Source organism: Melanostigma gelatinosum, assembly GCF_949748355.1.
Source record: "Melanostigma gelatinosum genome assembly, chromosome: 12".
NCBI lineage: Eukaryota > Metazoa > Chordata > Actinopteri > Perciformes > Zoarcidae > Melanostigma > Melanostigma gelatinosum.
Window position 1 is genome coordinate 16,810,936 of NC_136645.1, and position 12,091 is coordinate 16,823,026.

General features: G+C 45.5%; 1 protein-coding gene across 3 annotated transcripts in view; it reads right to left on the reverse strand.

The window, feature by feature from the left end:
* mcu (mitochondrial calcium uniporter) overlaps nt 1-12,091 on the reverse strand; it is a gene marked incomplete at its 5' end in the record, with an annotated part of 57,807 nt that overhangs the window by 5,741 nt on the left and 39,975 nt on the right. For all 3 annotated transcript variants that reach the window (XR_013772443.1, XM_079280230.1, XM_079280229.1), the window contains 3 exons: nt 145-249; nt 638-808; nt 2,762-2,825. Coding sequence is in view for 2 of the 3 variants with exons in the window: in XM_079280230.1 (XP_079136356.1) it covers nt 145-249; nt 638-808; nt 2,762-2,825 (340 nt within the window). The remainder of the gene's footprint in view (nt 1-144; nt 250-637; nt 809-2,761; nt 2,826-12,091) is intronic.

Consider the following 12,091-nt stretch of genomic DNA (forward strand, 5'->3'; position numbering starts at 1 on the left):
AACAAAAAGCAAAAAGACAGGCTTTAACACCCTCCACTTGCTGTTCATAAAACCAGTTCTTCATCTTATTGGTAGTGACTCCAACAGTGAGGAAGTGACTCAGAGCAAACAGTACAGGCTCAGCCTTTTCTTTGCCAGCCTCACCTCTCCTTGGTGGCCGCACGAGGTGCGTGGTGTCATTGATGACGAGCTTGAAATCATCCAGCAGCAGGATGTCTATGCCTGTGGAGGAGGCGACCCTCGCTCCATCTGGAGAGAGAGCGAGAGAGAGAGAGACAAATGTGAAGTGAGTGAGATGGAGCACTGATGGGCAGCCACTTCAAATATCTTTGAAGTCTCTTGCTAATCAGGCTTGTTGGTGTCTGATTATCATGAGAGCTAAAGCTGCACTAGCACACCAAGAGTAAGATTCCAAGTACCAGATGGTCATGTATAATGAACCCTCTGTGCAGAGCAGCAGGTTTAAAATAGAATAATTTCATGATGCATGCAGTGATATTTAATTCTGATACAAAGGAACCCATAACAGCATCGCGACACAAGAACACTTGAAAGCATGTATGTGTATGACCTGCTTGTGTAAATGGATACAGTTGGAGTGCGTGTGCACACAGTACTCTTGTGCTTGTTAACATACCCGTGGAGTAGATGGCTACCCGGTCGATGCCTCTGTCCTCCGCCTGGAGCTGTTGCAGGAAAACTCCCACACAGTCACTGAGCGGCTTGAGGGTGAACTGGCAGCGCTCTCGCCGGGACGGCAAACTGACCGAGATCACCGGCAGCCCGTTCTGATACACCACCGTCACCTCTGTGAGGGGGTTGCAGGCAAGAAAACGACAAGTGTCACACAAGCAGAAAATGTAAAATGACACCCAAAGCTCTAAAACTGAACCATGGAAGTGAGCTTTCATGTGGATGCTACTTCTGATTGAAGAACATTGAATAAAGAGGCATCGGCAACAGTATATATATTGCTTATTTTGTTCAGCACGAGTTGGCCGAGGCATTGTCTGTACGCTGTCTTTAATTCCTGTAACTTGACCATATAATCTGGATACCACAAACTAACTGAAACACTGCAGAGTCGAATACTCTGATGTCTTTGCGCTACTTGTGTAGATTGACGACACATAGGAGTGTGGTTTGAGACCCAGCAGGGGGCAGTACAACGAAAGAGCTCCACCTACCAGAGGAGGGTGGTGGGGCTTGAGGTATACATTGCTCGTTCATAGTGTTTCAGTGTTTTTTAGTGCTTGTTTTGTAAGAAATTTGAGCAAAAACCGGGGTGGTTAGTAGATATAATAAAAGTGTTTAATAATTCATAATTAAGAATTCATAATTAGTCATAATCATAAGGGTTTTGGGAATGTATAATTAAGATAAACATAAAGTGATGTAGGATTAGTAGCTAATAAGACATGAAGCTTCTGCCAAGTTGCAGAAGTCTAGCTTATATACTGAAGGATTATCATAGAAGGAATTAAGCAGTGACTGAGAATTTGAATGCGTTAGCTGCTCAGGGAGAGAGAGATGTGGAGACAGGCGTTTACTGAGGTGTGAGAGGAGGTAGCCAATAGAAATTGAGATAGACGGAAGGGGAGGAGTCGCGAACGAATATGAGGGCGGGATATAGACAAGAGTTTTTTCTCTTCCGGTTAGTTAGGGTCCTGGGGAAGACGTGTTCTCCTGGGACTGGGAAGAGTTTTTTTCCAAAGTGGGTTAATAGTGTAATATTTCATGAGATTAATGTACACTATTGCATAACTGTAATTGCAACAGCAGGATTAAAATCCTTTCTGACGGTAAACCAGTTTCGGTAACGTTTTTAGCGCCGTGTGACTGAAAAGCTATCAGTCCGTGTGCTGGCCTGCTACACTCTCATCTTGAGGAGTTTTTTCCCTCCACAGTTTCCGTCTGTATTTGCTGGTTTTAGGCGCGACCATTAGAACTGTAGTTTGTGTCCCAAACAGCTGAGCCACTGCTCTGCTTGGTGGCGCTTTATTATTACGCTTACACCATTAGCATGCCGAGTGGCCCCTAATGACAGAGCCATGGAGCAACGCAGAGGGCTGAGAGCCCGCGGCGGTCCAAGGTGATTTAAGCTGCCTTGCTGCTGCTGCACCAAACAACCTGTGCCTCCCGCTCGGGACCACTGCAGTGAATCAGCAGATCTCTGCTTGGGCTCGCACCCAGAAATGAAGGATCGTCGGCTGGCACAGGCAGCACCGGCTGGGCCCCGTCTATAGTGTCTCTTGACCATGTTCGAAAATGCAGAGGTGCAGACATTTTATTTCACACCCACACCTTCATTATGGCGACAACTTGAAACCTTGCCCCGAGCATCATGGCTGCTTCTGCACCTGTTCCCCTTGTCCTCCACTATCCTGTCCCCACAGGCACACTGGTGAATGTGTGAGGATGCTGTGCTCATCTCCGCTCCTATCCTCCAGCTATCAAGGGCCACTTTCAAATCCCATCAGTATGTTCTGCAACGCCGCTGCCTTCTCCTCTCAGCCCCCTTTTAGCTCGCTCTTCCTCCCTCTGTTCAGTTGACACTCTCCATCTCTCCCGCCTCTCACACAGACGAGCAGATGCTTCCCCGAGACAGATTCCATATTAATGACTACCGACTGCATTCCCTTCAGCGCAGAACTCGTTTTTGTCTCAGACAAGGAGCAGAGGCTGGATTTGAGGGAACCCTTGATGTGCTGGCATATGGACAGAACTAAACGGAATGACGTGAGAGGTGGCAGGGACTTACCCTCTGGAGCAGTGGAGGAACACAACAGTCTCTGGCCATGCCATGAGGGGGCGCCCCTCCAAACCTGCAGACAGGGAGGACAAAAGTGCAACAACCTGGTTATTACATTTGAACACAGCTTTTTTATATGACTCATGTTTCCGTTATTTTAAGTGGGCTGTGAGCCAATGCGTGACACTCAGCAACATGACACTACCCTTCTCCATGGCATTTACTTCTCTAATTGTTCATTTCAAAGACTGACTACAGGGTTATGTTACAAAATGGCTTCCTCTGTTCTAGTTTCTAGAAATGTTCCAATACCCAGGCTGCAGCCACACCCATGAAGCACAGTTCCAACTGCAGCTTCCTGGTCACGGAAAGATTTTACAATAGGATGACGCATAAAAAAAAACTCACTGACACACACACACAAACACACACACACACACACACACACATTCCTAAATACACCAGCACTGAGACATAGACACCACGACTTGGAGGAAACCACCACAGAGGGAGACACAGAAAGAAGGCAGCCAAATGCAGCCAGTAGAACAACAGAATAGTTCAGTATGAATTCTCCACTTGTGTAACAGCCTGGAGTGAGTGAGCGAGTGAGGGGAGGAAGAATGAGCAGAGGAGCAGAGCTTGGGAAAACCCTCTTTTTTTCCCCTATTGCTATTGTAACCCAGCAGCAGGAGTGTCTGCACGTGTTTCGAATTACAGAGCTCGTCGTGTTTTCTGCCGAGTGGCGATGGAGCCTTTTAAGGCATGAGTCGGGCCGTCAGAACTCCTCACACTTACACGTAATGATATGGAGCGAGGATGAGACCGTGCCAGGGGGGCGAAAACAGAACTGTGTTGAATTCCTTTTCAGTTATGAGCGCACGCATGAACAAAATCTGCTTCTACCGCATGTCGGAAAAACGTTTTAAAGCATCACCACTGATTCACACATTCATGAGTCCTTCGATTTCCCGAGGCACAGGGCATCGTTTACACCGTTGATGCTTCCAATCAGGCCCGTACCACTGTGGTAATACCAGATTTACGATATGCACACAATCAGATAGCTTGTACAGGCAGCCAGTGTCTTACTCCATCGACCTGACAAGCACAGTCGCCAATCAAGCGCTCTTGATTAAAAGGCAAGGCCGTCAATCAGGGAACGCGGCTGCCAATCACAACTCCACAGACCGGAGTGGCGATGCGGAAGAGATAAAAGTTTAGACTAACTCAAACGATGACAGATACCGACCACCGGCACTCACTTGGCCCCATGGAAGCTGTTGTAAAATGTAAATAGTTGACCATTACTGGCATGAATTAGTGATGAGGTGCTAACCAGTCTGCTGCCAGCGCTCCACTGCAATGCTACACTGACTATCCTCCATGCAGAGGCTCAGTGGGGGTCCACAGATGGAGGCCTTGCCGAGTCTTCACTATTTTGGTTTTGCCTTCTTGTTAGACACCCCCCGCCCCCCCCACTCCAAGATAAAATAAGAAACTTCTTCAAATGCGGGGAATGGTGAAAAACAAGTTGAAGAAGTCTAAAAGCGTTTATGAAAAGTATCTGCAGTGATGCAGTTCCACCGTGAACCGAGCACCACCACAGGGTCCAAGGGGGGTATGCTCTTGTTTCTGACACCACCAGGCAAAAGATGACAGACGAGTGTGTGTGTGTGTGTGTGTGTGTGTGTGTGTGTGTGTGTGTGTGTGTGTGTGTGTCCTATATGAGAATGCTGATTGCCGTCCCTCGGCACCAACTGGAGCCCAAACAGTGATCAGGCTGCTGATCAGATGACATGCTGAGGAAGGCGTTTTGACCGGTGTGGAATAACTGCACAGTCTGCAGACAGCAATCCAGCACTGCTTTGCTCATTTATTCAATTTTCAGCTGCTTGAAACCCGGGGAGGAAAGATTTCACCGAGAACACGACTCGCAACGTCCGCGACGCCGACCCAAGCTCCCCGAATCAGGGCAGGGTAACGCACATAAGGCGTACATGTATGTGTGAATGTACCTCTGTGTGTTTGCAGGTGGTGTGTGTGAGTGTGTGTGTGTCCACCCGTCTGTTCACCAGTCGGTTTGTCAGCGGTAGTTGCAGAGCGACCGAGCAAAGCCCCCCCCCCCCCCCCCCTCCTCTCCCTCGGCACACAGCCACTGAAATGCTGCCTGAAATATTTTACAGCGTAGCAGCAGTCAATAGCACAGCAACCTTGGAATCAATGTCAAAAGGGTACGAGAGGGAGTGGAAGATGGACAGATGAGCCGGAGGAGAGAAAGCGGTGGGAAGGAGGAGAGAGAATGCGAGGATAAATGGAGCAGCAGCAGGGGAGCGATAGAGATAAATGAAGGCTGGAGTAAAGCGGTGTGAGTCACGAGTGCGCTTGCATATACTGTACCCTGCAGCAGACAATCCCTCCCCACTGAAACGTGACTGTACTTTGCGTTTGAAGCGGGCGGCGGGCATGGTTGGTTGGGAGGGAGGGAGGGCGGGAGGGAGGGAGGGAGGGAGGGAGGGAGGGAGAGTGAGAGAGACAGAGAGAGAGAGAGAACAGAGGAAGGAGAAAGAGTGAGTGAGAGATAAAAGAGAGAAAGCCACGAGTGTGGGGAAAAGTGGAGGGAGGGAGGAGAGGAGCAGCAGACTTGCTGGGAGGGGAGGAGGGTGGGGGGGGACTGCTGATCACTGCAGTAAAGGAATCCCTCGTCTAGAAAGGGGGGTAGCCCCTCGCCTTCACCCTCCCTCTCCCCCTCCCTCCCTCCATATCTGTCCTACTCACACTGAATCCTGATGTACTGGTTTTGATCTTCTATCAATTCTCATCTGCATTGCGCTTTAACATCCGCTGCATTTCTTTATATCCCACGTGTGTGTTTTCCTTCAATTAAAAATACAAATCTACACTTTAAAATCCCGCTTTCAGCGTGGTAAACGCACATCAAGCAGGGACACAATAGATCACGCGGTATATACTGTGGGATGTGAAAATACATTTGATACACGGCTTCTTAGCAGCAGCGCCGGGCTGTGTGCCACATAACGAGTCCCTCCCTGCCCTCAGCGTAAAGTAACACATACAAGAGGTATGATATCGATCTACAGTTAAGATGAATCATCCTCAAACAGTATGGCCGTAACAATCTCACAAAGAAGTGCCAGGATTCAGTGGGAAAAGAAAAAAACCTGCACACATTCACAGTGTATAAAGCTCTTCCTGCTGTCAGTATCTCCCCTATGTGCGAACATTTCCCTTTGCTGTGGTGGAGTTCAGCAACATAATGAAATCCTTGCCTTCATTTCAGTCAAGATTATGCACGCAGAGAAATTTGCTAATTTGCAAGCCCCTCCTCCTGTTAGCAGAGCCGCTTTGAGTGTGGAATGAAACTCGTGCCAGAAAAATAAAAAACAGATAATCTTCACAGCTCAGTGACACGATGAATGAAGTCATTGTAAAATGTTTGGCAACACGAACACCCACTGTTCATACAGTATTCCCGCCCTTTTTACTCAGACATCTGCCCTGTTAGATTAACTCTTGTACCCATTCACTCACACCACCTGTCATGTTACCAATGTGTCCATTTGAACTGATCCTAAACTGGATGTTACATGTTAAATAAAATAACCTGGATATATTAAGTACTTTAAGCTGTCACTCAATCTCACAGCACCACATAACTTGTGTTCAGGTGTTACAGCTGACTCAACACATGGATATGTATACGTTGTTTCAATCAAATCATAATTTAGATTTTTTTTCAAATTACTTGAGCCTCAATTCAATTCTCAATACAATGTTGAAATTGGTGTAGCTCAATATCACAAATTGGCCTCAAAGGGCTGTGCAAAATACGACATGCTCCGTCCTTGCACCCTCGCATCTGATAAGGACAGGGGCCAGACGGGCGGCAGACAGTGACAGCAGTTTACAGTACGTCACCAACAATAAGCTGTGAAAACATTCTCAACTCTAAGGACTATTTCATGTTGATTGTCAGAGTACGCAAAAGTGGTTTATGAACTATTAAATTGGAAGTACACCGCGTCTGCCGTCTCAGCTGCCGGGAGGAATGTGTGGAGAACTGTCATTCATTAAGAGGGGGAGATGTTTCTTTTGTGTTTCGATCTTTATGACTCTTTTATAGCACAAGAGGCTGACTGTGACCATTAAAACAATTATTTCCAGTGATGTGCAGTGAAACTTTATTTTCCAGAAATAATTAAATATCACTTAAATTACACCAAAGTACCATTTGTTGGTTATTATTTAAGGAAGCGGCTCAAAAATGACACATTCAGAATTGTTTCAAATATCCGTCTATCTTAACAACTGAACAGGGTCTTGAGTCGACGAATCCGAATAATTAGATAATTATTAAAGTTATCTATTTTCTGTCGACTTATGAACTGATTAATAGACGACTGAAACAGGTGTCTTCTTTGGTCTATATTATATGTAAAGGTCATATTGTGGCAGTGCAGGGTGACGTGTCCAGTTTTCTATCTCGCTGCTGTGCCGCATGCCACCTCCTCCCTCTGCCCTGCTCCGGGGGCGAGGTCCTGCCCACTCAGCTCCTTCACACTCAGCAGTTCACACTTCCCCACTGTGGGGTTAATAAGAAGTTGAAAATCACAGCTGCGCCCGTTCAAAGGTGCTCACAATACCCTGCACACACACACACACACTCTCCGTACCCTCAGAAATACAGACAAAAGCACATATACACCTACATGAGGCAGGCACTCAGCAATTGCTACAGAAGAAAATGGATTTGAGCAGTGTGACAGTAATCTTTCAGTCATTTCTTCCGCCTCAGCACCGTCGAGCATATGTAACAAATAAAACATTAAAAACAATCCGCCTTTTCTGTCGGCTGTGTTCCTCGTCTGGTAAAAGCCATCAACAGATATGAAATCTGCAGTCACCTCCTCGAACGGCACGGTATTAAGTGATCTCCGCTCACACACCGAGAGGTGCCAAAGCGCAGCGCGCCCCACAACAAGCCTGTACCAATACACACTCCCCACCGCAATGCAGAGTTGATAGTGAAAACAACCTTCCCCTAATTTGGCTATTTCAAACATCAAAACACCAGCTCCAGCGAGACATAAATAATTCCAAATTAATCTTTCATTCCATTTCAATAAATTGCCGTTCGTACACCCACACATGCTTTGATTAATTGATACCAGCTCATGGCTCGCTTAATCCGTGGGATAACATCTCAGTTGTGGAGAAATTCCATCATTTGACACGTGGGCTACTTCAGCCAGTTGGACCCTCATAGTCTCACCACCACTCAACCCCTCCCTGGGACCAACAACACTGGAACCTGATGCATTATTAAACAGCAATACAGGCTTTCACGCCAGAGCTCAGAAGACTGCCAGCGCTCTCGGCCATTGTGCCTCACAGCTCTGCTACTCGAAGGACTCCATCCGGCCGAGGGCCTCGTTCTGGCATTTTCTGACTTCCTCGGGTCGCTTTTGAGATGAAAGATGGTGCACAATTTCAAAACGGTGTTTGCATGCATAATGCATATACATATAGTATGTGTGCCGTGTGTGTGGTCAGTCCGCAGACCCCTTTGATTGCTCACACACCAGATGGCACAAGCTGCTTGTGTCGGCTCAGCCCCTCAAGATGAAGGAACTTCTCCTTGCTCTCCTTTTTTTCAAACTCCCTTTATCAGATCTTCCCTTTCAACGTAACCGAGACCCTTTACTCATGAACATGCGAATCCAGCCTTTTGCACGATGCACATCTCACTCACTCTACACTGGCTGGTGATCCTAACAACCCTGATTAAGCCTCAAGAGTGTGAAAAGGTTGCTGCAGCTCCATTGCATCACACACAAATCACTGCTGCCGAGTGCTGAATAAGCACTGTTCACCTCTTATCATCCTCCTCCCACCACCACTAGTCTCCTCGCTATCAACCTATACTTCCCACCATGACAGCTATCCTCTTTGCAATCGCACCTCTGAGAGCTGACCTCCATTTCGCACCATTCCCCATTGTTTTTTGGTTGCTTTGGAAAATATAATACCGCCCATTTGTGCTCTCTAATGCAGCACAGTTGTCCTCTGTGACCACTGCGCTGCTAGTTCCTGCTGAAGCTGCTTTTGGCCACAGAGAAATGGCGATAACCTCCAGAGCTTTATAGAAATGTTTGGCCTCAGGACAGTCGTCAAATCGCTGTGATATCTAGGTGTGAGGCCTAACCGGTCTATTAAAGTTGCACAAAGCAACGACTTTTCAAAGGATTCCTGTGGCAAAAACATTCGCCTTCAGGATTCAAAGCTCAAGAGTTCAGAGCAGACACATTTGTACTAGGTCGGCACTGATTTATCTCTCATCTGGGACGCTGAAGGGTGAAAGATGCTCCACTTCACCCTCTGCTGCTTCATCTCTTTCCATGCTTTCATAATCCGACACCCAAGTTATGTTTCGGCAAAAGACACACAAACCTTCTACCTTCATCTGATCTTTGGAAATCAATATAATTATTCTGTTTCTAAACACGTTTTTAACATCTTGCTGTTGAGGTCACAAGTCAGCTACGTAAAACTGTACATTCCAGGTTATTAAGCATTTTTCGGTCCTCTGCACTCAATCATTTTGAGTTGTTTGATTGATTGATTGATTGATTGTTTGATTGATTGGTTGGTTGGTCAATCGAGAGAAAATATATTGACAAGTAGTTTGATAATTGCCCAATTGTCTTAACTAATTTATTATGGGTTTTGGTCAAACAAAACCAGCACTTTAAAGATGTCTTCATTACTTTGAGATTACTTTGATACAGAAGAAAACTGAAAACATGGGAATTCACAGGCAAGTTATGAAGTTATGAAAAGTGTCTTTTTTCTTTAAATTCTAAGCAGATTTATGAATGTGCACTGTGACATATATAATTTTATACATAACACATTAAATCTGACCGAGATACGACTCAAAAATAGATCACTTTTTTGATGCACATTACAGCAGTTGGGCCCTAGAGGCTTTTAAGTAGCTTAATAAACTTCATGAGCCGGGTATGACAACTACTGCTGCAACTCAATCTGTTGACTGCAGTGATAGATGGGTAAAACTAAATAACCTGGAAAGGGCACTTCAAAATATGAAAATATAAAAACCTTTGTCAAAGACTAAATAGTTATCTCTGAACTGTAATCAACAGATTAATCCATAATAAAAACAACAATAATAATACAGTTTTCTGTACTACAACCTTTCCATACTGCTTTATATAACGTTTTTTAAGAGTTCTAAGAATGTCGATCAACAGTGTTCACCTTTCAGTTAATCGAGTCTTGAGTATTTGAAAAGAGACAAGCTTTTCAGTTGAGGGACTGGCTAATTAAATGTCAGCTGAGATAAAACATGCGGCTCAACAGTGAAAATGTTAAAATAAAAATTTCAAGGCGGCCAGGTCACTATTAATCTCCACAGAGGGTACTTTTTTTGGTCCTTATTGTTCTAAGTTTTGTAGTGAGCGATGAGGTGAAGTCAATTTGTTTGTATTGTTTGACTAATAGGGTGAATCAGTGGTGACTCTGCTTCAGCCGGCAGGCACTGAAACGACTCACACCTACAGGATGGATGGAGGCAAAGGGCAAAATGTATTTGGGAAACTGCTAAATCAGGCGATCTTCTTGTGTCTGTGTTAACAATTAAAGCAATGGCACAGTTGTTTTATTTGTAAAAACATCTGTTCATTCCCTCCCTGCACGCTGAGAACCACGAGAGGATCTGGGGTAGTTGTGATCATTTGACAGTAGCTACCATAAATGGTCACAAAGCAGCTAGTAGAGTGCTTTTTTTACCAATATTCCCATGATGCAGAGCTGACCTTGGATGTTTGTGAGAGCATGTGAGGTGACATTCAGAGCAGCGTACATTGTCTCACAGACCACTGTGATTTCCTCCTGTAGCTGTTATTTATGGAGCGGGGCCTGGGAATGCCCCCTGTGAGGACCTTTGACAGTGCTCTCCCTACGTCTGCGTCAGTGTCCGACTATCTGCAGCATTAGCCTCGTGGTCTCATCAGTGAATCCATGGAGAGGACGAGAGCGCCTTGAACACTGAACCCACAGAATTAAAACTCGCCGCCTCCTTGACCGTGTCAGCGAGTCTGTCCGAGTTTTACTGCGCTGTGGTCCACATGGACATATGGCATGTCAGATCTAAAACTAAGGCTGGTGAATGCCACTTAGACCCAGACTGGACCAGGAACTGCTGAAGGGGCTGAGGGGAGGCTGCAGCACATCGACTGACTCATAGAGAGCAAAGTAACACACAGCTCTCCGCATGTGGACATTTGCTGGAACAAGAGCTACAATAATTTCAATCTTTTCAAACTAAAATGCTGATTTTCAAGGTTAGAGCTACAAAGTAAACATGACGGACAAACATATTTCCCTGCTCAACCCTCTGCTAAGCCTGGAGAACCTGTAGACCACCATTGCCTCCTTCATGCAGTCTGCCGCTGCTCCTTTGACCTGAACTGAGCACTGTTTCTGTGTTGGTCAGTCTGTATTTTACATCTGTGCCTCCTCTGAAAAAGAACCCAACAAAAACATTGCCTTCACAGAGAGAATATAATAAATACAATTGAACCAGTGGCTGCTAGTTTGAAAATGGAGTGCAAAGCGTAGGAGTGTTTCACATTTAGAGCCAAGTGTGCAGCAGTAAATCAATATTTACAGATCTGTGTCACACAGAAGTAGTAAAATGTATTGATAGTACCTGGCTTACAGAGTACCTCATCTTGACTTCAACTGCAAATACTGACAAATGGATATAATATAAGAAATACATCAAATATACACTTACTAGAGATATACTACATGTACTGAAACTTTTACTTGATAGAGGAGGGTCGCACGCAGGTGTTACTATATTTCCAAAAATTAAACATTGTTATTTTACATCCGTGCCACAAATTATAAGACAGAAGTCGGAGATTAAAATATGTCTCTTGAATAATCTGCGTCTACTTTTTGTCCCATTAGCAACCAAGCTAGCTCAAAGAGCTATTGTGAGTGACTAGCGTTAGCGTGATTCGGCTAGCTGGTTGGCAGCAAACTTGCCAGCTACAGGGGTTCACCAGCTAGCGGCAACCAGCTTCCAGGACCACCTACTTCACCTGGACACACTGATGGGCTTTGCGGTACCACTTTTTTTAAAAGACTGAGACTTTACTCCTCAGCCCTACTTGACATACAATCATGTTGGTATTGACATGACCGTAAATAATGCTGATTAATGGTGGAAGACTGTTCAGAGTATGATCTTCAGAGTGTTCTTAGAAAGACAGCAAGTGTAGCATA